A 26,238-nucleotide genomic window follows, 5' to 3' on the forward strand; every position below is an offset into this window, starting at 1 on the left:
ATTGAAAGTTGAAACAACTTGAATGTAACTAATGGACTCGTGCTCATATTTTTTTCTGATGAAAAAAAAAAAAAATCAACTAATGTACATCTTAAGAGATCAAATTTTTTACTACAATATTTTGAGATAATTACACTTTGCCTCACAATCTCAGAGAATAAATGGAATAATAGCAAAACGACTGCTTGGATAATCTTCAAATTTACGATGATACCAACTATGTGTTTCCACGGCTGCAAATGCCAGATTGGTCACCTGTTCCGAACAAAAAGAAATGTGTGAAAAGCAAGTCGAATCAGATAGTAATAATTTGTTCAAAACATGAAAACCATGCTAAACCTGGTGAAGAAATATTACCACAAAAGCAAAAAGTAGCCAGATTGTTAGATTTGATCCACCAGTAGCAACCACAAAACTGGCGTATATAACCTTCAACAGTATCAAATATAGGCTTAGCTAGATGAATCGTTGCAGTATAAGCAATAGAAAAGTGTAAGTTATAGAGGCAAAGAGAAAGAGGGTTACAATTTCAGAGAGATAGTGTGGAGAGGAGACGATTTCAAACCAATCACCGCGAGGAATTACATATTCATCTGCTAGTCTTGACTCACGTAGAGAACCCTGGCAAAAATTATCCAATTCAGACAGCATCATGACAATACATTTCAAGAATGTTAGGGTAACATAATCCTACGCGCTACTGTGATATATTTGCTTTAAAATTCAATACTTTAATTTGAAGAATCATTGCATATACATAATTTTACCAAGTCCATAATAAAGTTCTCAAGAAAGGTAAGCAAAAATCACCAAGAATATTTTATTTTCTGAGATCAAAATAACTTTACTGTGACTTGTTACCATTAGTAAGTACTATAATCTCATTTAAATGAAAATAGATAGCAAGTAGAAACCATGATGGTGAAAAGAGCCAGCGGCTAGAAGTAATGAGGACATGATCAAAGTATTTGATATTCATGTTTTGCAAAACAAAGATTTATATCTCAATCAAGCAAATGATTCATACAAGAATCTTATGGCACCGATATTGATGAATCCATCCCCACGAGAAAATAGCCACACCAATCCAATGTTTCCACCCGAGCCTGGTGAGGGGATTTAAAAGTAGCGAGAATTCTATCTCCGGTACTGGCATCTGATTCTTGCCTTTGACAATGAACTCAGTCACTAGATTTAATGAGAAGTCAAAAACCTCCAATGCACAATCACCACACAGTGATAATGGTGCTCCTATGTAGAAACTAGCTTCAAAAAAGAAACAAAATCAATCATCTCCATTTTAGTATTTGATAGAGGAAACAGTGATAACTAAGAAGTGCAAGTGGAGGAAATGTTGCAGTCAGTATTTGAAGTAAAATCTTCATCTAAGAACATTTTCAGATTTCACATCCAAGTAGCACTTCAAATCCAATCTATCTTGGACTACTAACATGCATATGACATTCAGTTCACAACTGAGAAAGATCTTTTCAGGAAATTGGACATGATAAATTCAGGAAAGTAACTGATTGTATTGAACAAAGTCTATTACAGAACAAGTATCATCAGATTTGTATTGAACAAAGTCTATTACAGAACAAGTATCATCAGATATGCATGTACTCTTACGCCAAAAAATGCAGAGATCTCCGGCATTTAAAACATGGTTGTTTCAAGCAACTCAGTGTGCTTATCCTTATAGAAATTGAGACCAGGAATGCACTATGCTGAGGCCAGACTCGTAAATAGAGAAGCAACATTAAGTTTTAATCAATGCCACAAGTTACGCAGACATATACTAAATAGGATAGACATTTAATTGTAGCAACTCATTCATCTCAGAAATTATATAAACAAAATTTACAGACTAGAAACTTGATATAATTTCAGACTAATCAACCCAGCAACTCGCAACAAAGAAGTCATCTGAAGGGATTAATAGGAAGTGAGCAAGAGATCTCACTGCAAAATTATAACAAAAATTGCATTGTTGGCATTAAATAGGCATCTTAGTCTTACACATATCTGAAAAATTCATCTGCAAACCATGTAGATTGACAATGGATTAAGAAAAAAAACTCACAACAATCCAGTGATATAACCAATGATATGCATGCGAGCAGAAGGGCTATAATTAAACACATGTATAGTTTCAAAAAGCCGTCTTAGAACTTGAGCTTCCATAAGCAAAAGCAGAAAAACAGCTTGCCAAGCAACATATCCCTCCCGGAGTTTATCAGAGCCATGTCTAATAGTTAAACCTCCGGTCAAAAAACTAGTTAAAGTAGAATAAGACAATGGCTCTGCAACTAGTGGCGCCATTCTATAAGCATATATCCAAGTTGCAACAAGCAGAAACGTTGTCCATATTGAAGCCACGACATAGAAATGCAGGAAGAATCTCTGAGGAACAGTAAATTTCTGCAAAAACAATACCATAAATGTTTAAACTTTCATTCGGCCCACCAAAAAAATTAGTACAGCTATAAACCCATTAGTAAAAAGATGAAAAATTTGTACATTTTCGAAATGGAAATGAATAAAAATGAAAAGGGTTGATAAATAAGCAATGAAAGAATGAGAAAGTGGTGTTACTTGAGAAGAAGAAGATGAGTGGTGTCTGGTTTTTCCTCTCTTTGCAAACCCCAACAAGATTTGGCGAAGAAAGTTGAGTTTGGGAATGGGAATGGAAGCGATGATTATAGGTAATGTAGCAGCGATCCAAGACAACCTCAGCAATGAAACAAGAAGGGTCTTCATTATTTGATGTTGATCGTTGGACAAAAAAGACAAGTTCTTCATAGTTATATATGCGAGGATATGATACGAGGAGTGTGCTTGGGAGAGTGAATGAAGAGGTTAAGAATCTGATTTCATTCTCATCAGAAAGAGACGTGTGATGGATGCGGGTTCTCTCTCACAAGTCTCTCGTTCACTCTACAGCATTGAAGCTGCACCGTTTGATTAATCTCATCCGTCGGATCAATCCCGTGCTTCAGATCATGCCACGGAAATTGCAGGACTGCGACGGATTAATCCTATCTTGACGGCGACGCTCGGAACTACGGCAACGTGGTTGTAATAACTTTGTGAAAAAGTGATTAAGACAAAAGAGCTAAACTAATAATAAATTTAATAAACTCTCTGAAATAATAAATTTGTCCGGTTCCGACTTGGGTCAATGTAAAAAATTGAAAAACTCGATAAAATAATAAGATAATAATTTTTCGGGAGATCCCTTTATAATTTTTGGTCCCAAGAAAATCATAAATTAATAATTCATAGAAACTGAAAAAAATATATTAAGAATACATTGAACACATTTGTTCCTCTTGTTTACATTTGTTGTACTTCAAAAGTCATTATTGATTTCCAATGGATATGAACACAGTAGTTACTAATTTACGTTGAGTCTCAAGGTTCGCTGCAACGTAATTCTAAGAGGCATAGACTAATTTGCCTTTTTGTTTGGTATGTACAGTATAATTGCTTTTCGAAATGTGGCTTAGCTTGGGTGTTGGGGTATTCGTGTTTCTTTTTTAGGGTGTTCTTTGGGGGTGAGTAGTGACGATGGGCGGTGGTGTATACCGTGTTTACAGTGCTTGTTCTTTTGGAGTCTGTTTTAGGTGTTGTTTTGTTTTGGTGGGTTTATTTTCAGGGGTGTTCTTAGGTGGGTATGGTGTACCGTCTATATACGGCACCATTTGTATCTTGTTTCGTTCATACCCTGCGTCTTGCGGGGATGACGTTTAATAATATTTGCCGATTCAAAAAAAAATTACTTAAAAACTCTTTAAATTAATAATTATTAATTTATCGATAAATTAATAACTCTCTAAATTAATAAATTTCTCTGGTCCTGACATTATTAATTTATAGAGTTTTAACTGTACAATAAATTGTGAGAACACATCAACATTTAAGAGTAAATTACAATCCCCTCCCCTCAAAGATACTTGAATTACACTCGCCTCCCCTCTTATGTTAAAATATACATTCCCCACCCCTTTTATTCAAAACATATTAGAAAACTTTTCACTCTCCACCCCTAAGAGAAGCTTAGATTACACTCCCCTCCCCTCCTATGTTAAAATCTACACTTTACTCCCTCAATATTTTTTAATTTCTAATAATCTAGCCAAAAAATAATAATCTAACACAGTTAAAAAAAAATAGTATTGCAGGTCTATTTTAATATAATAAAAAATCAAATACATATTTTTCGCTATTTTTTATTTACAATTTCATTAACATGTAGTTTTAAACCCTATTATAAAATATGAAACAAACCAAAATAAAATTAAAATACGTGAAAAATTATTAAAGACAATAAAGCATAGTTATTTAAACATTAATTTTATACTCTAAATTATAAAATCAATAGAAAAATATTTAAATTTAATTATCACTAACATTTAAATTATAAAGAAATGAATTAATTTATCTTATATGCGGGTTTAAAATCAATATATATTATAAAAATATTTATTTATGTTAAAATAGACTAAAGTGTAATGCATATTTAATTATTAAGGGAGTGGTTATAATTCAAGCATCTTATAAGGGAGGTAGTATAAATTTTACTTTTCAAAGGAGGAGAGTGTATATTTTAACATAAGAGGGGAGGGAAGTGTAATTCAAGCATCTTTGAGAGGAGGGAAGTGTAATTTACTCTAACATTAACATATAACGGGGGCCTGCAAATCACCACTCTTTATTATGCCACGATTGACAGTAACCCTGACTTATCCACTGCCCAGTTCAATAAAACAGTTGATTGATCCAATCTAATTTAGTGTATGTTTAGCAGTTCCATTGTTTAGAGAGACCAAAATGTGTCTAATCAATTTTTATATGCTTATATATTTAATTCATTACCGAAAATTCGCGTGTTTTTTGTTTTTGTCTCGTATCTTTTTTTGTTGCGAAACAAACCTTATAAGTTTTAAATTTTTTGACTTTCGTCCATGCCATCACATCTGTTACAAAAACGCACACGTGGCTAACACATGTTGACGTGGCAAACTGTGACGTGACAAAATTAGCTGATGTGTCCATCCATGTAATTAGTCATCAGGGACCAAATTCAAAAACGAAAATTATCAAAGAGACTAAATTAAAAAAAAGTCAGAATTAAAAAAAAATTCAAATTAAAAACCCATTTCTCTTTCATTCTCTTCCTCACTGTCAGCTTCTTCTTCATCTTCCTTATCCTTGTTCAATTTCTTCTAACATTTTACAATTTTCACTATATTTTCTTAGTTGCAAAGTAAATATTTAATGATGTTGTTCAATAGTTTACTTTAAGGTTAGCAACCCCCAAAACACTTATGAATACTGAGCAAATGAACGTATGTATCATCAATAATCATGCTTTGAAATTATAAGAATTTAAATTTGATTTGCTACAATTTAAATTTATAATAAGGCTGCTGCTCTTCTGAATAATGTGGTTGCTCAGAAACATATGTTGGGCTCAAATTTGTTGCAAGCTTTTGCTCCAAAATAGAAAACAATACCTAAATCAGTGCTCATCACACCAATTAATACTAAAAAACTCCTTGAGAAAAGGCTCAACATTAGGCTTGTAGCCACAGATAAGCATCTCCTTGAGAATATTAGTGACTTCACCGGAACACATCAAGTCCAAATCCTCGTGTGCCTTAGTTCAATATGTTAGTAGTGTGATTACAATGACGAGGAAGAGGAAGATGAAGAAGAAGGAAGATAAAGAAGAAGCTGGAAGTGAGAAAGAATAGAAGAGAAATGGGTTTTTAATTTGAATTTTTCTCATTACCGCCTTTTTTTTAATTTAGTCCCTCTGATAATTTTCGTTTTTGGATTTCGTCCCTTAAAACTGGTGATTGGTCATATGGATGGACACATCAACTAATTTTGCCACGCCGCAGTTTGCCACGTCAGCCTCTGTTAGCCACGTGTGCATTTTTGTAACAGATGGTGACGGCAGGGACGAAAGTCAAAAAGTTTAGAACTTACAAGGTTTGTTTCGTAACAAAAAAAGATACAGGGACGAAAACCAAAAACACGTGAACTTGATCAGGTTAAATTATAGTATATGGGTCCTTTAAGTCTGAGGTTTGTAACGAATAGGTCATTTAAGTTATTTTGATCCCACATAAGTCCTTTAAGTTTTAAGTTTGTAACAAATTAATCCTTTAAGTCATTGTGGTCCTTTAAGTTTGCACCACGTCATCATTTGGTTAATAGAAGGACTAAATCGAAAACGTTTACAAACTTAAAGGACTTATTTGTGACCAAAATAACTTAAAGGACCAATATGTTATAAATCTCAAACTTAAAGGACTTATGTGTGATGAAAATAACTTAAAAGATTAATCTGTTATAAACCTCAAACTTAAAGGATCTCCGGTGTAATTTAGTCTAGATAAATATTGGTCGTAAATCCTAATATAAAGAAGGGAAATGTTAAGTTGTGCTTTTAAGGCACATGTTAAAGATTTCATAAATAAAAATTTTGTCAAAGAAATTATGTCAATTTATTTTTCTATAGATTGAAAATTAATGTTTTGTAATAAATATTTACTATTTATGGAATCTTTAACATGTGTCCTAAATGCACAAGTTAGCATGACCCTATCAAGAATATTAGTGACATTATTTATTATGTCAAATAGCATTGTAAGTCATAAAGATAGGTATGCAAGTATCTCAAGTCCATCACAAAAAATCTATTTCAATAAAGTTCACCAAATATTTATAATTTATGTTCTTGTTAAGGGTGATGTGTTCTCTTACAGTATACTAGACTTTTCACCCGTGCTGCCGCACGGGTCATATAAAATTGGAAAACTTAATTTCAACTAATATTATTCAATTTCTAAAAACCTCTCGATACACCACTTTTAAAGTTGTGTTAACTAAGTTGCGATATTTATCGGTGAGCAAAATCTTCCAACAACTTCATTTAGAGCACCATTATCGGCTGTCTTTTGAGTTTAGGTCACCCTTTGTGTCAGATAAAAGGCACGGCACCTGTGGATAATTCACCAAGTGTTAATTTCCAATTTTTAACTACGGTAACCAACAATGGACACGGTTCCATTCATTTATTTCAAAGCTTTTGGAAGTAAAAAATTAAAGAAGTAAAATAGTGACACATTTCCACTTTGTTTCAATTACACATTTTATATATCAATATAAAATATAAAGTTTGAGTATATTGTAGAATTTAGTGGACCCATTTTAGAGTTTTAGATAAGTGATATTAATATTTGAAAAATGTAATTGAGTGATTTAAAGAATTGAGAAGTGTGACTCCTTATCCCATGCAATTTCATTTGAGATGTCAATACTCCCTCCGGTCCTTATTATAAAAAATAAAACTAAAAAACATCAAAACGAATACAATCATTAATTAATGAAACTTTTTGAATATTTTTACAAATATACCCTCAAAAAAAATTGAGAAACATTACATAAACCCACTAATATTAAAATGAAAGTATTAAATGAGTGATAGAAAAGTCTTTTAAATAATAACTACGCTTTAAAAGTTGTAACATTTTCTTATAAATATGACCATTTTTTTTTTGAAAATTTTCTTATAGTAAGGACCAAAAGAAGTAATATATTCGGTGGAGTCAATTTGTACCATCCATACATACATGTACACCCTCCGGTCACTAATATAAGCAAAAATCCACTTTTTAGATACATTCAATTAATGATGTATGTGACATATAATAAAGAATTGAATGTATCTAAAAAGTGGATTTTTGCTTATATTAGTGACCGGAGGGTGTAGCATGAATGTGAATGCTCTTAAAATCCACAATTCTCAACATGATAATTTATTACCCCATCCACGGTTAAGAAAGCTTAGTATATTGAGCTTTGTAGTCTTGAATGCATACAACTAAATACCTTCACACTAAACACGCCAACAGTTGGTGGTGCATTGAAAACCGCTGGCGTTGATGATTAGACTACACCTCGTTAATATATATTGATTGATATTGATATCTCAAATGAAATTTCATGGGATAAGGTGTTTACACTATTTATGTGACTTTAGAAATACCAATGTGTATATACACTTATATACTATAATAATCATCAGAAATACATTGCACAATTTTTTAGAGGAATACATATCGTTTGGATATAGTTGCACATCACAGGAAGACTCCTTGTATTATTCATAATATAATCTTGATGGTTTTTATATGATAAAGTGAAAATTATTAACATGAGACAAATATAAATCATATATGACAATATTTTTTTATGAAAATCTAAGATGAATTTTAATAACAGGTTTATATATCACATGATATATATATATATATATATATATATATATATATATATATATATAAATTAAATTTATGTATCCCTAAAAAAAAAATCAACTAATGATATTAGTTGTTACGTTGCAGTTTAACAATTAAATTGCACATTTGTCTCCATTTGTGTCAAATGTTTCTGTTTATAAAATGAAAATAATTGACATGACATATATATAAACCAAACGACAGTTTTTTTTTTTCTTCATGAAAATATAATACCAATTTTAATCGTAGTAGGTTTTGGTTAATACTTTGCTCAAAAAAAAAAGGTTTTGGTTAATACTTTATCAATAAATCGACCATATCCTTTATCAATAAGATCAAGCATTGAAACAGCAACCACTAACCCACAGACCATGCAAAAGCACTACCCAGGACTACTAATATCGAATAATTCAAAAATACAGCATCTCGTTACTCCCAACAGCAAGTTCACCCACCATAACATGAGAACCTCACGTAGCCTTCTTGCAAAAACCAATCGTTTAAAACCACCGCCAACTTTAAAATGGTCATATGGACATCTACCAAAACTGAGACTGCAATCTTACCTTCCCACAGTCATCCATCAACCTCAAAGCAGTAGTCCTTATATCCACTGCGAGTTCACAAAATCCATTGTAAGCAAATTCCTGGTAAAATAAAACAGCTAGTTATCATATGAAAATATACCCACGTGAAGGATGGATTAAAAAAGTCATGTAAACACCTTACCAAACAACCATTCTTGATATCTCAAATGAAGACAACCTCTTCTCTTACATGCTCAACGTCGAACTCAACCACATATGTTCGACATTTCCGGCAAAGCTTGTTAACCATCGTATCAAATCTCCAACGGGGTTGGGATCCAATGGCACTGCAAAATCACCAACCAAATCAGAAATCTTATGCCAATACAAATAGAAAAACAGACTAATCGAACTTTATAGTTTTACCAGACAGGCAATGGTATGATAGCAGTGTTTGGATATCTCTGTTAGGCATGGCACAACTGATAAGAAGAAAAGCCAAAGTAATGCATGCTGATGTGGGAATTAGAGCATGTATATAGACACATAGGTGCGTGGAAAATAACATCCTTATATAGGCATAATTAGCATGGAAGGCGTGTACCTAGGTGCATGACAGAGCTCATTGGTACTCACTACATTGGAAACACGCACATTAGCATAGATGGAATAGAAAAAGCTGGACCATGCATTTAAGGAGTTAAATAAGCTGTAGTTGGAAAATTTGAAATTCAAATTTGGATATTTTGTTTTGCTCTTCTGGAAGTTAAACGTGGGGGACAAAGCATGCCATTTAATTATTTTTTTTGGTAGTGGAAGCATGCCAGTCCCCATTTAATTAGCCTGAAACAATATTGGTAATTGCAATAGTTTTGGGGGGAAATTTTTAGGGTTAGGGTTATGTAAGGGTTGTTTGCAATGGTACCTTTGGATTAGATATAAAGATACTAAACATGCATGGGAAATCTACACCCATGATTTATGTTAGTGGTAAGATTGTCAACCTTGAAACATTATTTTTGTCGGTTTTTTTTCTTACAAAACTCTATTTTGTTGTTGGTGATATACATATTTTATATTGCAACTTGTTATTATGTCAACATTACAAGTAAGTTCGTAGATCAGAAAGAATCACATAAACGAGAATCAGAACAAACCTTTATCCCCACCCAATCCAAATTGGTAGCCTTTTATCAATTGTTATGGAAAATTAAAAGGTGTAACCGGAATTATAAAAAATACATAAAGCAAAGTAAAATAAATAGAATTAAATTGGCAAAAAAATTCAATGGAATTATTTCCTTTCAAAAGCAAAATATTTAATAGAAATTGACCCATGGAACATAAAATAATAGCAATATGAGAAACATAACACGCTCATTTTTATAGAAGAAAACTTATGGGACTTTCACTATTTTATACTCCCTCCGTTTCAAAATGAATGTCACTTTAGCCAAAAAAAAATTGTTTCAAAATGAATGTCGCTTTACATTTCCAATGCAACTTTAATTTTTTTCTTCCAACTTTACCCTCTCAAACTTTTCTCTCACACAATTTTCAATGCAACTTTAAGTTTGTCTTTTTCTAATAAAGTAAAGACAGTTTAGTAAAAGCGTTGTATCCAATGATTATTTCATTCTATTTCTTAATCTGTGTGTCAAAGCCTAAAGCGACACTCATTTTAAAACGGAGAGAGTATTAGACTATTTCCAAAATATAAGCTCCACGTGAATTTCGTTCAATAAAAAAGTGTTAGATAAGGAGTATATAACACTTTTTACTGATAGTATAAAATGATCAAACAAAAATATAGTGGCAGTTTTGTTTTTAAAATGTTTAGCAACTGCGTAATAAAGTAAATAAAATGTCAAAATTAAGACAAAAAAAAAAATGTAACAAGTTTTAAAGATAAAATAAAAAAAGATTATTGTCAGAAAAATAAAAGAAATGTTTATTTTTGGTAAAGAGTTGCTACACAAACTGCGGGAGACAAGGGAAGAAAATTAGAAAAACTTGCCATACGGCAAAGAAAACAAAACAAATGAGGTCGGAATGAAATTGAAATGCAACCGAAATTCAAATGAAATTCTTATTAAATTCACGCGTAGTAGTCATGAAATCCGTGTAGTACTAATAGTCATCTTCACAAAAGTAGAGAGAGAAACAAAACAAATTAAAAAAAAAAAAAAAACACTGTGTGTGTTTGTGTTTGTGTGTAAGTCTTGTTTTTCTTCTCCTTTCTTTTCAACCTTCGTTGTCTTCACAGTAGCGAGATAAGCGCCTGCTCCTTCGGCATTTCCGCCACTTTTCAATGTTGTTGTTGTGAATATTATTTATTTACTGATTCATGGAAGATAGTGAAGCAGCTTCATCTTTCATGAAACAACAACAACAAATGAACAATCATATGGAACAATTAACCATACCACACTTTAATGCATCATCACAATCACAAATGCGAACTGTTAGTAGCAGAAATCAAAGAGGAGGTGGTATACCACCATCACACCCACACCAGATCCCACCTATTTCACCTTACTCTCAGATGAATAATCAGATCCCGGTTTCACGGCCGCAAATGCCGTCGCATAGTACAAGTCCTACACCTTCCCACACACGATCACTCTCTCAACCGTCTTTTTTCTCGCTCGACTCTCTTCCGCCTCTCAGCCCTTGCACGTTTCGCGAATCTTCCTCCACGTCGGATCATGCTGACGTTTCCATGGAAGATCGTGACGTCACTTCTCATTCACCGTTACCTCCGTTTGCTGCTAGAAACCCTTCTTTACCGCCGAGAAAATCTCACCGGCGTTCTAACAGTGATATTCCGTTTGGATTTTCTACTGTTTTGCAGTCTTCGCCGCCGTTGATTCCGCTTCGAGGAAGGGAAGTTGCTAAACCTAATTCGTCGGTGGTGAAAAGGGAAACTAATTGGGAACATAGTAATGTAGAGGAGAAGAAATCGTTGTCGCTGGAAGGTGAAGTTGTGGATGATCTTTTTTCTGCTTATATGAATTTGGATAACATTGATGCAATTAACGATGATAAAAACGCGGCTACTGGTGATAATCGCGATGATTTGGACAGTAGAGCGAGTGGAACGAAGACTAATGGTGGTGATAGTAGTGATAATGAAGCTGAGAGTAGTGTTAATGAGAGTGGGGATAGTATGCAGAGGAGGGAAGGGAATAAGAGAAGTGCAGGAGGTGATATTGCACCGACTACGAGACATTATAGAAGTGTTTCGATGGATAGTTTTATTGGGAAGTTGAATTTCAATGACGAGTCTTTGAAGATGCCTCCTTCGCCTGGAGGGTTGATGTCACCTGTTAATTCGGGTGATGGGAATTCCGCGGCTTTTAGTTTGGAGTTCGGGAATGGTGAGTTTAGTGGGCCGGAGTTGAAGAAAATTATGGCTAATGAAAAACTTGCTGAGATTGCTATGGCTGATCCGAAGCGGGCTAAGAGGTGCTGTAACTGAATTATTCAACGTTTTAGTTAGTATTGTCAATATGGATGGTTAATTTTGACTTGGATATTTTTTGGGTTATTTCAGGATTTTGGCTAATAGGCAATCCGCTGCGCGTTCCAAGGAGCGCAAGATGCGATACATTTCAGAGCTAGAACACAAGGTTCAGACTCTGCAGACTGAAGCCACTACACTTTCTGCACAACTTACTTTGTTGCAGGTGGGAACATTTATTTATGTTTGTGAATGCATGTTTTAGTTTGGTAATTTCAGCTTAGTTGCTTTTTCTACTAAGCCTTCATTTGATATTGTGGCACGTGTTGTAAAATTGCGGTGGAAATCCACCCTGTTGTGAAAGTTGCTTATTGTAGCTTCTTTGTTTTCACGTTGATAATGTTTTGGGACTAACCAGAATAGTGAGTTGAAGTTAACACAAATGCAGGTTCAAACATGGACTAATTTTATTCCTATCTTTTTTGTGTATGCAGAGAGATTCAGTTGGACTCACTAACCAGAATAGTGAGTTGAAGTTCCGCCTTCAATCCATGGAACAACAGGCAAAACTCCGAGATGGTATTTCTTTCAATCTTTTCAATCTCTCAATTTTTAAGAATTTGTAAAACATACAACATTGCAACTCATTTTATGTTTATGGCTGAAAACTATCAAGCTGAAAACTTAAAAGATGCGTAGATTTTGTTGTAATGTAAGAAGGTGGCTAATTTGGCATGCGGCGATTTGGGTTATTTTAAACACTAGAAATCATAGAATTTTTAAAAATGTGGTGAGAGATGTAGGTGAGATAGTAGACAAAATCAAGATGGAGTTTGGTTAGGCTAAATATTCCTACTTGCTTGTATTATGAATAGAGTTGGAATCCTAGGGATTGCCTTTTGAGGTAAATAACGGAATCTAGGAGCAGCAGAAAGGCTCTATAATTGGGTCGCGTCGCAGTTTTTTTGGGGGTACTTAGCAAACTGCTGCTGTCTGTGCGGGTTTATATTTCCAGCTTAAGTTTGGGTGTTTGGTCAAGGCGGTAGGTTCATAGGAGTGTGTTAATTAGGTGCATATCGGTTGTTCTCAGGGAGTCTCTTGGTTGTCTTCTTTGAACTTTAGGTGCTGTTACCATACAGTGATATGGCTATCCTTTGTATTGTGTTTTTCTCCGCCTGTTACGTCTTGTGCGGGTGGAAGGATTAATAAATCTGCCGATTCTAAAAGAAAAAGAAAAACTAACAGCTTAAGCTTTTATGAATGTAGATTCCTGACACGGTACCAAAGTTTGTATGACGAAGTGTGGTTAGAAGTTTTGTTCTCACTGTTCCAGTTTTCCTTGATGTTAATTTGAATTTCGGTACAAGACTAAGCCGCCTGTTTAGCATTGGAAGATGGGTTGTAGGAATTAAAAAGATAAGATTAGAACTTTTATTAGATACAAAACAGCGTTTGCACTATGAGAAAAAACATATTTTGGTTATGGAATGAGCATTACAGCCGGGATTTGCTGATTCCATTACTGATGTTCAATTGTTTAAGCTGCCCCTTTATTAATTCATTTTCAAATTTCTGGGGGAGAGCTAAGTAGTATCTTTGAGTCAGGTAGCTTTTCTTTATGTAGGTTACTTGGTGCATGTTTGGATCAGCAGTGAGATTGGCAGAATTCCGGTAGTCTACCATGATTTTGGCAAAAGCTACGCTTTGTAGTTTCATAAAATCACGGTGCTACCATGATTTGTTGCCGAACTCATCGTCAATCAAGATGACTATGAACACGACAATCCTATTATAACATCTATTTGGTTTGCCCTCAAATGCATGTTTACCCTTTTGCTGAAACTAACTATACATGAGATTTCCTTTACATAGCTAATTATGTTTGTAAGAGTTCCTGCCGTTTTTGGAAATAAGCATCCTGGGAAAGCAGATGTAGAGTAGTTGGTTTTCTGTTCGCATTTGGTATATTTAATATACTTTGTGATGCACACTTCTTTTCTATTAGAAGTATTAATAAAAGCCATAATATCTCGTCAACAACAATTATATACAATCTCTTGTAGTTTACACTTGTATCACAAACAATTTTAGACTTAGTAGTAGGACTTTTCATTGATTGCTTTTTGCTGATTACTTCTGATCTGTGTATCCTCATCTAATAGCTCTGAATGAGGCGCTTACTGCCGAGGTTCAAAGACTGAAGATTGCTACAGCTGAGCTGAATGGGGAGTCACTTCCTTCTAACTGCATGATTCCGCAACATTCTGTCAATCCTATGATGTTCCAACAACAGCATCAGCATCCGCAGCATCAACAACAACAGCAGCAGCAGCATCAACAACAGCAGCAGAATGGTAATGCCAACTCAAAGAACGAGTTAAAGCAATAGGTTGGGTTGGAGGTCGTGCAGACGGTTCTTGACATATTTGTTACTGTTTCATTGCACTCAGTTTCACATATTTACAGAATTCCATAGTTGTTTTGGTCGTAAGTTCGATTCGCAATGCCTATCTAGCTCGGTCACAAAGTCTATATACAAGTCCTAATTCCCGTCTTATATTTAAAATATAGCTCATATTTAATTTCAGTACATATCTGAAATTGTAAGCATTATTTGAACATGATTTGTTTTATGATAACATTTAGATGAAGTGTTACAAACTTTATTTTTTGGTATATAATGAGCATTCTATTGTTTTTATATTCAAACCGGTTTTGTCGTGAGGGACTAATTGAAGCTAAGGTTCAATGCATTAAATTAATGGCGAAATGAATAATTCAGTGATAAGGATTGAATTTTGATGCATATCTTCTCATGTACTACTGTCTATTCTATATATTTCTAACCCACCTTGAAAAAGTACAGAAGTTAGGTTTATGTGGGATACGTTATTAATTCGATGGTATATATTCTATACAATATTTTTTGTTGAACTTAATAGTTAACCCCCAAGTTTTATTTCAGTAGGTGGGACGACATGTATCATAACTTACACAATTTTTTCTGGACATTAATAATTATCAAAATAATTATGTTTATAATGATCAGATTTACATAATTTTATAATGAATTTTATCAGTTTATACTTTTCTTCAATTTTGGTGAAGAATAAAACTTTCTAATATCTCTCAAAATCAATTCTAAAATTACATCAAAATAGAATTAAACAAATTAACAATTGATCGTTCACTTAACTCATTTTCTCAAAAAAAAAAAAAAAAAGAGAAAGTAGAAGATGACACTAGATATTCTTATGTAAAAAGACCAAAAACTGAACTACTGAACAAAAAAAAAAAACTGAACCATTACTAACAGTTCTGAAACTGAACTGAAACAGTTCAGTTCGGTAACTAAAATTCAATTTCATTTGTTTTTTTTTTCATATTTTTTCAAAGGTATCAATAATAACAATTCAGTTCAGTAACCCATTTGGGTTGGCCTAGTGGTATTGGCTTGGATCTGGGAGTGTGCTCCTCCTCGAGGTCTCAGGTTGGATTCTCCCCGGTGTCAATTTGGGTGGGCTAATTTAGCTTCTTCAAAAAAACAATTCAGTTCAGTTCGGAACAGTTCAGTTCAGTTCGAAATGCAAACAGTTCAGTTCAGTTCGGTTATTTTAAATTTAGCAAACAGTTCAGTTCGGTTCGAAATGCAATCAGTTCAATTCAGTTAAGTTAATTCAAATTTAGCAAACAGTTCAGTTCAGTTCGGTTATTTTAAATTTAGCAAACAGTTCAGTTCGGTTCGAAATGCAATCAGTTCAATTCAGTTAAGTTATTTCAAATTTAGCAAACAGTTCATTTCGGTTATTTTAAATTTAGCAAACAGTTCAGTTCGGTTCAGTTTTCATCCCGAACTGAACCATGCCTACCCCTAGATATTCTCAATATACTAGTAGGGTTAATTATGTAAAAGTTCAACTAATTAGTCATCATATTTATGTCTTAGAGATCACTTCCTCAAAAAAAAAAAAAAAAAAAGTCTTACAGATCACATTTATGATGACCAAGTTGAACAAGGCATTTACTAAAATATGAATATGCAGTTGGATTCGTTTTACGAAACTGGTCTTCAGTAATAAATAGATAAGAGTTGTTTAAGTACGCATCAAGTCAGGATGGCCGAGTGGTCTAAGGCGCCAGACTCAAGTTCTGGTCTTCGAGAGAGGGCGTGGGTTCAAATCCCACTTCTGACAATTTTTCTGGAACAATTGATATTTTTAATTTTATTTTATTTTGCTGGAACAATAAAATTTTATTTTATTTTGCTGGAACAATTGAAAAGAAATCGTGTAAGCCAAAATGCAATGCCTAATTAATCCTCATGACAAAAAATCATTTTTCATTGCAGGAACTAGCTTCTCGCAGACTTTGTATGTTTTGCATCCAACAATTCAAGATTTAGATTTCTAGTGTGAATGAAATTCAAGGGTCATCCATCCACTCCTCCATGGATATATCGAGCTATGTTACAGAGGACGGAATGAGAGCATAATTTTGAAAATGAACTTGTGAATTGCATTTCTTAAACAATAAGACTCAAGACAACATGTGTCAGATTGGTTGAGGGAAGGATCCAGCTGCACGCGTTCAACGGTTTTTCTTGCTGGTTTATGGTGGATTTGGCGGCACCGTAACAACATGTGTCTCGGCAATACAACCATGTCAGAATTCCAGCTCAGCAATAACATCTTCAATTTGGCAGATTCCATCACTAATGCTTTCCGTAAAGCTGAAGGCGCTGCCCCCTCTCCTAGGCTGATCCGCTGGAACAACAACAATTGTCAGTGCACTATTTTGAATGTTGATGGCAGCTGTCTCGGTGTTCCCATTCGCGCAGGCTTTGGAGGTGTCTTTCGCGACAACACAAGAACATACATAGCAGGTTATTCGGGCTACATCAGTCATTCTCAGGACATTCTGTTTGCAGAGCTCACAACTCTTTATCAAGGGTTAAGGTTGGCGATCAATCTAAATTGTGAGGAATTGGCGTGCTATTCAGACTCCCTTCTTGTAGTCAACCTCATCAAAGATGATTTAAATCATTTTCATGTTTATGCTGTTCTCATTCAAAACATCAAAGACATCATGGCTTCTCGTAATTTCAACCTTCATCACTCACTCAGAGAGGGAAATCAGTGTGCGGACTTTATGGCTAAACTTGGAGCATCGAATGATGTTGATTTGACTCTCCACTCTTCTCCTCCAGAGGAACTGCTGCCTCTGCTTAGGACGGATGAATTAGGAGTCCTCTTTATGAGGCGCTAGCCTCTTTCCTTTTGTTTGTTTTGCTTTTTTTTTCTGTTTTGTTTTTAGCCTTGTAACCAAAAAAAAAACAATAAGACTCAAGACAAGCAGAAAATAGTTTTATTTTTAGGAAAATAGTTTATTTTGAAGAAGAAATACAAAATAGTTTTTTTTAGGAAAATAGTTGTTTGGCTATATTGACATTTAAAAATAAATAAATAATATAAATGATCAAATTATATCTCATTAAGTAGAGTATGTTAGATTTTGTAAAAAAGAAAATAAATTAAAAAAAAAAGTAGAGTATGTTAGATGGAGAGACGATGACATAATGTTATATCATATTTTTCAAATCTATGTTACACCATCTCAATGAAGATCTCTTCATTTAAGACTTGGTATCTATGAGGTATCCCCATTGGCAAAAAATTATTTTGAATACCCGATGGAAATAAGGTTTCAATAGAGACTAAAAACAATTATAATTGAAACTCTTGTTTGTAGTTTTTAATTCTAAAGTTGATTCTAACACACAGATTTATAATTCAACTCACTTTTGTAGGAATAGTATACCTAAACCCAAATCATTTTAGTACATGCAACTCTATCAATTTTCTCCAAAACAATTATATCAAAGCGGAACTCTAGCTTTTTTATATTAGAATACTGAAATGTAATGATATAGAGTTATTGATAGATGATTAATGTTCTTTCTCCGGCACACACATTCAACACAACATTCTCATCTCTACTGCATTTATCTTATTCTCATGTTGATTCTTTACCGCTTATTCGCTCAACACTCTGTCGCGTACATTGTCGCTGGTCAAAAGAATAGCTCTCTTACCTATTCTTTCTTAGGACTAAAGACTAAACCGGATCAAATGCCTTCATCATCATCTGGAGATCACTGTATTGACTATTTACACAATATATTGAGATATCCCAAGCTGCTCACAAGTTACAACAAACAAAACAGATAAATGGGCAAGGATCTATACAACACTGTAGAGACTGGGATCTACAAAACAGAACAACTGCAAGAGGTTCAAACGATACAACACTAAAGAGACCAAGATATCTAACTTTTTTTTATTAAGTGTCTAGTCTTTAACCTTCAAATGCAAATTTTTAAGAGGTTTCTTTTGGGTTATTTTTTTTTTTTTATAATGAAATGTAAACAGATTTTTTTATTTATCCCTAGTCCATGTTGAGTTGCATGCTGCTACCAATTTTAAACTATTTAAATCACCGAATTTTTCATCATCATCAATCAGTACCAGTACCACCACCACCACATAATATATACATGCAGCAGTGGGCAGAATCCTTGCTCATTGCAAATAACTATGTATAATGTTTCTTGTGATTTTTGGTTGGGCTATCGCATTAATTTTTCAAAGGACGTCTTAAATAAATTCCGGGGTTTATGAGAAGGGGAACATTACAAATTTGCTTTCTTCACAAAGGTGGAAGCATTACTTTTCATTTGAGCTCTTGAAATCTTTATATGTTCAATTTAATATGCAAATAATGGTAGTTGTAAAAGTTGACATCAAGTACAAAAATTGTACAATTATTACATAAGAATGCAAAGAATATATTGCAGTTTTAGAATTGAGACGAGAGTACAACTGATAAAGGGAATTGAGACGACAATTGTGAATTTCGGACTGTACTTCTCCAACTAAACAGTAAAGGGAAATTGTAGCAACAAGGACACTGTTTGTTTTGAGGGAAAATAGAAAACAATTTGCAATTTGTGGCAAAATCAATGGTAATCTTAAATAGGGAGAAACCAGAAAGTAAACCTAAAAAAAAAAAACAATAGAAACTAGTTGAGTAAAAACAAAGAAGAGTAAAGACAACTTTTTTTAACAAAGAAAAAGTTGAGTTGAATCCCGATCTTCGTCAAGATCTTCATCAACTCTTTATCAACTGGACCGACTACAACTTTGAACAAGCAACGCTGATATTTTTCAACTTCTCATTTTATTTTATCAAGTAAACATGAAGTTACGTTTGATTAATCACGATTGCCTTTTCTTTCAACTACCCAAAAAAAAATACAAAAGTATACAAGAAATGGAGATGGAACAGGCAAAAGAAATATCCAAAACTGTAGGAATATAAGTTGTTTTGAATAAAACCCTATATTAAGTAAAAAGAGGCAAAGGAAACACATGCAAAGTTCTTATGTCACTTTTCTTAGTTCTAGATGACAAAAGCTCCAAATAACAGATCTGAAGTTATCACCATTAAGCACTGGTCTTCAGAATCTAGATGAACTATATGGAGCTCACCGCTGTGGTTAGATCAAACAGATACCCTTAGTATTATGAAAGAGTAATACAAAATCCCAAGAAGTGCAAAATCATAATTATGAAGCCAAAATCATCAAAGACCAGTAGCAGTATTCACCTCTTTTGGATTTCTGTTGGCTTGAACCCAACCACCATCAATTTGTTCCAAACTCCCATTCAAACCATCATCAACAAAGTCACCAACCCTCTTAACCTTGAGCTCTCTTGGTTCAACAGGGTATTTCCCAGAGAAACAAGCATAACAAAAATTAGGAGAATCATTACCCAACATACTATGCAAGCTATTGATTGGAAGAAAAGCAAGTGAATCGGATCCAATAAAATCCCTTATTTCTTCAACACTCATCCTATTAGATATCAACTCCTCTGAGCTAGGTGTATCCACACCATAGTAACAAGAACCAATAATTGGTGGACTTGCAATCCTCATGTGAACTTCTTTTGCACCAGCTTCCTTAAGCAACCTCACAATCTTCGACGATGTTGTTCCCCTCACAATTGAATCATCAACAACAACAACCCTTTTACCTTCAAGCACAGCACGGACCGGTGAAAGCTTCAACTTCACACCAAAGTCCCTAATCTTCTGAGACGGCTCAATGAAAGTCCTTCCTACATAGTGTGACCTAATCAACCCTTGTTGAAAAGGAACACCGGCTTTCGCAGCATAACCAAGCGCAGCCACAACACCAGAATCAGGAACAGCTATCACAACATCACAATCAACAGGACTCTCAGTAGCAAGCACCTCACCAAATCGCCTACGTGATTCATACACAGACCTACCAAAAACAACAGAATTAGGCAAAGCAAAGTAAATATGCTCAAAGATACACTGCTTCGGCTGCGGATGCGCCATCAAACAGAGCGATTGAATCCCATTATTATCAACCACAATCACCTCACCAGGGAAAACCTCCCTCTCATAAGTAGCTTCAATCAAATCAAGAGCACAAGTCTCAGAAGCAAAAACAACAGCACCATTACTTCTCCTCCCCATAACCAAAGGCCTAAACCCAAACGGATCCCTCACAGCAACAAGCTTATCCTCGGTAACAAACACAATAGAATAAGCACCTTCAAGCTTCTCACATGCATCAACAATTCTCAAAATAAAAGGTCTATGCTTTGAAGTAGCAATCAAATGAAGAACAACTTCAGTATCAGAAGTAGTGTTAAAAATCGAACCTTTATCTTCAAGCTTAGCTCTTAAAGTACGATAATTAACTAAATTACCGTTATGAGCAACACCCACAGAACCAAAACGGTACCCAGCAACAAAAGGTTGAACATTCTTCAACATAGACTGTCCAGCAGTAGAATAACGAACATGGCCGATGGCTAAGCTTCCGGGTAACTGATCGAGTTTTGTTTCGTTGAATACATCGGAGACAAGACCAACACCGGTGATGGATTGAAGAACGTTGTTGTTAACGGTGACGATCCCGGCGCCTTCTTGGCCGCGGTGTTGGAGAGCGTGGAGGGCTAAGTAGCAGAGACGGGAGGCTTCTGAGTCGCCATAGATTCCAACAACTCCGCACTCTTCACGAGGCTTGTCGTCGTTGAGGAAAACATCCTCGTCTTGTGGGTGGTTTTTGTTGGAGAGGATGATGTCGGAAATTGGGTTTTTGGAGGAAGTGAGGAAAAGGGGTTTTCGGGTGTCGGAGAGAGAAGGGAGAGAGGGTTTTGGGAGGTTTGTGTTGAAGAAGCGGTTGTTGTTGGGAGGGAGAAGGGAGGGTTTGGTTAGGGAAGAAGAGAGAGTTTGAGCTGCGGCCATTGTTGTGAGGGAAAGCGAAAGAGAAGAGTGAGGGAGACTTGGATGACAAAGTCAGTTCTAGGTTTTCAGTGTTACTTTAGTTTAGGGCGCCCAAAATGCCACCACTATTCATTTTTCTTTTGTTTGTGGATTTTTTTTTTTTTGAGTGAATATTTTTCTTTTTAGTTATTTAGTTAGAACTTATCCTTAAATTTTAATTTACTAGTAATTTTGTCATGTTTGTGGATTTTTTTTTTTGAGTGAATATTTTTCTTTTAGTTATTTAGTTAGAACTTATCCTTAAATTTTAATTTGCTAGTAATTTTGTCATGTAAGATAATATATTATTATAGAATTTTTTTTTTTGTTTTGAATTCATTGAATAATTGAGATATTAAGTTTAGGGTTAAATATGTGTTTGGTCCCTATAAATATACCAACTTTTCGTTTTAGTCCCTCTAAAATTTTCCTTCAACTTTTAGTCCCTATAAAATTTTCAATCACTACTTTTGGTCCCTATTTTTAAGTTAATTTTTGTATTTTTTAATGAAATTGTGCAGAAATGTGTAGAATATTGTAAAAAAAAAAATCCCCCAAAAAATTAGAATTATTTTTTAACAAAACATAAATTAATTATGAATTTTTAACCGTCAATCATATAAAAATTCATATTAAATTCATGTTTTGTTAAAAAATTCTAATTTTTTTTGGGAGAGATTCTTATAATATTATGAATTTTTCTGCAAAATTTTATTCAAAAATATGTATTCTACATATGAGTTTACTTTAAAAGAGGGACTAAAAGTGAAGATGGAAAATTTTATAGGGACTAAAAGTTGAAGGAAAATTTTAGAGGGACTAAAACGAAAAGTTGGTATATTTATAGGGACCAAAAACATATTTAACCCTTAAGTTTATATAGACCAGATGCATCGTATTAGTTATTCAACAAATCTAAAAAATGTTTTTTTATTTTTATAATAGAGATGAGATAAAGTATTATTTATTAAAATAGAATCATATCATAAGTTATCTATGGTTGTCCCATGAGATAGATGTACATTTAGAGTTTTGGGTTCATAACTAATCCTTCCACTATAAAGGCTAACTCACGGTATAGGTCTAGGTGTGTTATTTTCTAACCCTAAAACCTCACACCCAAGACGCTTACTTACTTGATCGTAGGAGTTTTGTAGGTACACCACCATCTTTTGTGGAGTCGTCGATCAATGCCTACCGCCTTCAACCCTCAATCATCGCCTTAGATCAAAGTTATTAGGTCTGAAAAAATCAATGGATGCGTATGTGTGAAGCGTACTTGTCGATTTCATCACTGTTGTTCTAAGGTGCAATGGTTAACTTAAGACGTCAATACCCAGTGGCTAGCACTGTTGTTAATAGCCTGCAACACCACCAGGTTGGTGGAATTACTGCTTCGTCTTCATCATATAAAGTGAATTCGAACCAAACTCAAAATTTGAACCATGTCATTTCTCGTTCCATGACTAGAAGAATTTCACCCTTGAACATCGTCCAAGAGACTAACAACCTACTCGGTGACCTCTTAGCAACCGTCCATCAACAATCCATGATAATCACGAAGCAAGGTGAGCACCTGACATTTGGTAATCTTGTAGCTCATTGTTGAAAACCAATATCCTCGTAAACAACGTGTCATGTACAACATGTCCACCTCATGGTGATGGTCGTCATGGACAACCATGACATCTATCACGTCTTGGTCGCCTCAAAAAGAATTTTCTCTTTGTCTTCAGTCCTACGGTTCCCCACATTTCTATTTGTCTACAGTCTTGCGGATCCCCTGCGGTTCTAGTGGGAATCATACCACCATAAAAAATAACCAAACATTTTTTTATAGGAAAAATATCCAAACTTCTATCATTCTAATCAAATATGCAATAATAATAGTATTGGTGGTATGATGATAATCATAATAATAGTATACCATAAAATAAAATAAAAGTTAAGATAGTTTTTGTGATTCTTATGCTATGAAGTATAAACACTCCTTGAATTAAGAAATGTAACTTAGGTAAAATTGATGTGGACAAAAATTGTAGCTGGAGGTAGACTTTGGAGACTTAATTCACTCGTTTAAAAATTAAGGACAAAATTGGTCAAATAGTAATATTTGAAGAGTCAAAAGTGGAAATAATGGTCAATTCTATTGTGCACGTGAATTAAGTTTTGCATCCAGCACAAATTAGTTTTTACTATTGAATTAATAAATCTCACAATTAGATCAAGTGATGTATGATGAGACTTATTGATCTAATGATATAAAACACATTTGTATATGGTACAAAACTATCTCACTTATGCATATTACACAAAGCCGCAAATAATTCATCAAATTAGTAAATGTATTATATCAAATTATTAGAATTCTTGCTAACAAGTGTCTTATGAACATTGTTTAAGGAACATATGAAAAGAATTTTTATCTTAAAATTACAAGTCTAACATATGTAAAAGTCGCAACTACAGAACCTTCAACGTTAAAGTAACTACTTATGGATGCTTAGTCCTTATTGTAAGGACATTAGTTAGCTTTTTCTAATTACTAAATGAATTATATCCAATGGCTTGTTACATGCTCAAGAAACACGCTTGCTAATTTACAAATCAAAAAATACGCTTGATACATATACGCAGAATCTGAAGGGGTTGTTGTCACAAGACATTATGTAAGCAAGAAGGCCATTCCTGATAATCATGCACATGCAGCTTTCTCATTCACTTGCTATAAAAATGCCCGATAATTGAAAACATTCAAGATTGGAAAGATGCTCACAATGGCATGCTAATGCTCAAGCCAAACACACGTGAATTCTTGCATAGTGAGACTAGTAAAAAATAATCCATATATAAATACAATCAATAGACCATAGTTAATTTTTTGACAAAAATAAAACGATATTCATTCATTCAAATTAATATAGTACATCATTCAACATCGTTAAAAGTATAAAAAGATAATTTGCGTGCAAACTCACAACATTTAAGTTAATAACATACAACGACAAAATATAATAGACAATAGTTATTTATTTTATTTTTACAAAATTCGCTACTAGCTAGTATGTACTAATTACTAGTTAGTTGAGATGATTGGATTTGGAGTTGATGACTAATTAAATTATTAAGCACAAGTTTTTAAGCTAAGTTCTTCCTCTTATTTTGCTCAAATTTTCACCGGAACACATTTGCTTCACCTAATAATGTATTTTTACAAAACCTCAACCATTTGTTTTAAGCTTACAGTTTAATTTGCTGGTTGGTCATTATTTTCACTTTAGTGAACAATACTACTACATGCATAATTGCATAAAAATAACAATTATACAAAAAAAAAATAACAAAAAAAAACAAAAAAAAAACAAAAAAAAACTTTGCATCTTTTATCTCCATTCATTCAAAAAAAAAAAAAAACTTTGCATCTTTATTTGACATCTACAAATATTGATCAAAATAGGACATTGAATAGAGGGTTTGACGCTTTGTTTTGTGAATTAGGGTCTGTTTGGTTCAGCTTCTGCCCAGCCAAAAGCAATTCTCTACAGTGCCAAAAGCAATTCTAGCCAAAAACAATTATCCATGAAGCTACAAATCCTAACTTCTAGCTTTTCTAGAATCAATTATAAACAGTAAATATTATATTTTATTATTACAACCTATTATTTTCCTTTATTGCCCTTTATCAATTCTCCTTCTTTATCAATTCTCCTTTAGCTATGTCTATTTTAGTAATTATACATTCAAAAGCAATTCTACATAATTGTATCCAAACATAAATCAGTTTGTTTAATCAATTCTACATAATTGTATCCAAACATAAATCAATTCTCTCAGAATCAATTCTGTCAGAATCAATTCTATCAGAATCAATTCTGTCAGAATCAATTATATTCAAAGCTGAACCAAACACACACTTAGTCCAAAAGGCCACTTGCAAACTTAACCATCAAAGGTGGACCATAGGTCCATAACTGAGTCAACTAGACGAGGAAGGATATACACCACACTCATTTGTCAAAGTAATACCACACTTTATTACATCGATTTAGATATTTATTATTTTTTTAGGGATAAATCATTAAATGTTATTACTGTTTCATTTATTTAAAACTACTTTAGTAGCATTATCTTAGAAAATATGATATATTTATGCAACTTTTAATCATTATATATTATTATTATTATTTTAATTTTAGTTTGTTTTCTTGTGTTATAAAAGTATAAAAAAAAAATCTATAATATTTGGTTAAAAGTTAAATTAATTTAGACCATTTAAAGAAATTTTTAAATTTGTAAAAACGTTAACACGATTGAACCAAACCAAACTAACTTGTTCTTCATCAATTCTGTTTGGTTCAAATTTCGCAAGAAAAATTACAAAAACCGAACTAAACTAATTATTTATGTTCGATTCAAATTTATTTTATCTCAAAAACCAAATCAACCCCACCTGCACCCTATCAGCAATGACAAATCAAGAGCCAAGAATAAAATTAGCCTTTTATGATAGGAAGTAATTTAATAATAATGCTGACTACCTGATACAATCTATATGAACCTTATCGTTCTT

At 33.6% G+C, this 26,238-nt stretch overlaps 4 protein-coding genes, 1 long non-coding RNA gene and 1 other non-coding gene across 6 annotated transcripts; 3 read left to right on the forward strand and 3 right to left on the reverse strand.

Annotated features, from left to right (window-relative positions):
* Window positions 1-25: 25 nt before the first annotated feature.
* LOC146931167 (3-oxo-5-alpha-steroid 4-dehydrogenase family protein) lies at window positions 26-2,778 on the reverse strand. The gene is made up of 6 exons (XM_085702661.1): window positions 2,596-2,778; window positions 2,084-2,421; window positions 1,028-1,262; window positions 526-621; window positions 358-429; window positions 26-255 (listed from the first exon to the last, which is right to left on the reverse strand). The coding sequence occupies exons 1-6, from the start codon at window positions 2,758-2,760 to the stop codon at window positions 151-153; spliced, it is 1,011 nt and encodes a 336-aa protein (XP_085558787.1). The 5' UTR covers window positions 2,761-2,778; the 3' UTR covers window positions 26-150.
* A 5,607-nt stretch (window positions 2,779-8,385) lies between these two features.
* Window positions 8,386-9,768, reverse strand: LOC146931168 (uncharacterized). Its single transcript, XR_015006616.1, has 3 exons — window positions 9,269-9,768; window positions 9,045-9,189; window positions 8,386-8,962 (listed from the first exon to the last, which is right to left on the reverse strand). It is a non-coding gene; the product is annotated as an uncharacterized LOC146931168 (long non-coding RNA).
* Window positions 9,769-11,003: 1,235 nt separating this feature from the next.
* LOC146931169 (bZIP transcription factor 29-like) lies at window positions 11,004-15,014 on the forward strand. Its single transcript, XM_085702663.1, has 4 exons — window positions 11,004-12,310; window positions 12,399-12,531; window positions 12,800-12,884; window positions 14,468-15,014. The coding sequence occupies exons 1-4, from the start codon at window positions 11,190-11,192 to the stop codon at window positions 14,692-14,694; spliced, it is 1,566 nt and encodes a 521-aa protein (XP_085558789.1). The 5' UTR covers window positions 11,004-11,189; the 3' UTR covers window positions 14,695-15,014.
* Window positions 15,015-16,414: 1,400 nt separating this feature from the next.
* TRNAL-CAA (transfer RNA leucine (anticodon CAA)) lies at window positions 16,415-16,498 on the forward strand. The gene has a single exon. It is a non-coding gene; the product is annotated as a tRNA-Leu (tRNA).
* A 466-nt stretch (window positions 16,499-16,964) lies between these two features.
* On the forward strand, window positions 16,965-17,588 carry LOC146931171 (uncharacterized). Its single transcript, XM_085707638.1, has one exon. It carries the CDS (start codon window positions 16,965-16,967, stop codon window positions 17,568-17,570), a length of 606 nt encoding a protein of 201 aa, XP_085563764.1. The 3' UTR covers window positions 17,571-17,588.
* A 2,095-nt stretch (window positions 17,589-19,683) lies between these two features.
* Window positions 19,684-21,856, reverse strand: LOC146931172 (amidophosphoribosyltransferase, chloroplastic-like). The gene has a single exon (XM_085702664.1). It carries the CDS (start codon window positions 21,648-21,650, stop codon window positions 19,947-19,949), a length of 1,704 nt encoding a protein of 567 aa, XP_085558790.1. The 5' UTR covers window positions 21,651-21,856; the 3' UTR covers window positions 19,684-19,946.
* Window positions 21,857-26,238: the final 4,382 nt, after the last annotated feature.

Source organism: Medicago sativa, chromosome 4 (genome assembly GCF_051527215.1).
Source record: "Medicago sativa cultivar Bolivia chromosome 4, Bolivia_mono, whole genome shotgun sequence".
Lineage (NCBI taxonomy): Eukaryota > Viridiplantae > Streptophyta > Magnoliopsida > Fabales > Fabaceae > Medicago > Medicago sativa.

Excerpts from the sequence above, each read along its gene's own strand:
- LOC146931167 (XM_085702661.1), bottom strand. The coding sequence starts at position 2,760 with ATGAAGACCCTTCTTGTTTCATTGCTGAGGTTGTCTTGGATCGCTGCT. Across the intron at positions 1,263-2,083 it reads GGTTATATCACTGGATTGTT|TTTCTACATAGGAGCACCAT; the intron begins GTGAGTTTTTTT and ends TTTTGAAGCTAG. Across the intron at positions 430-525 it reads CACACTATCTCTCTGAAATT|GTTATATACGCCAGTTTTGT; the intron begins GTAACCCTCTTT and ends ATACTGTTGAAG.
- LOC146931169 (XM_085702663.1), top strand. The coding sequence starts at position 11,190 with ATGGAAGATAGTGAAGCAGCTTCATCTTTCATGAAACAACAACAACAA. Across the intron at positions 12,532-12,799 it reads CACAACTTACTTTGTTGCAG|AGAGATTCAGTTGGACTCAC; the intron begins GTGGGAACATTT and ends TTGTGTATGCAG. Across the intron at positions 12,885-14,467 it reads ACAGGCAAAACTCCGAGATG|CTCTGAATGAGGCGCTTACT; the intron begins GTATTTCTTTCA and ends CTCATCTAATAG.
- LOC146931171 (XM_085707638.1), top strand. The coding sequence starts at position 16,965 with ATGTCAGAATTCCAGCTCAGCAATAACATCTTCAATTTGGCAGATTCC.
- LOC146931172 (XM_085702664.1), bottom strand. The coding sequence starts at position 21,650 with ATGGCCGCAGCTCAAACTCTCTCTTCTTCCCTAACCAAACCCTCCCTT.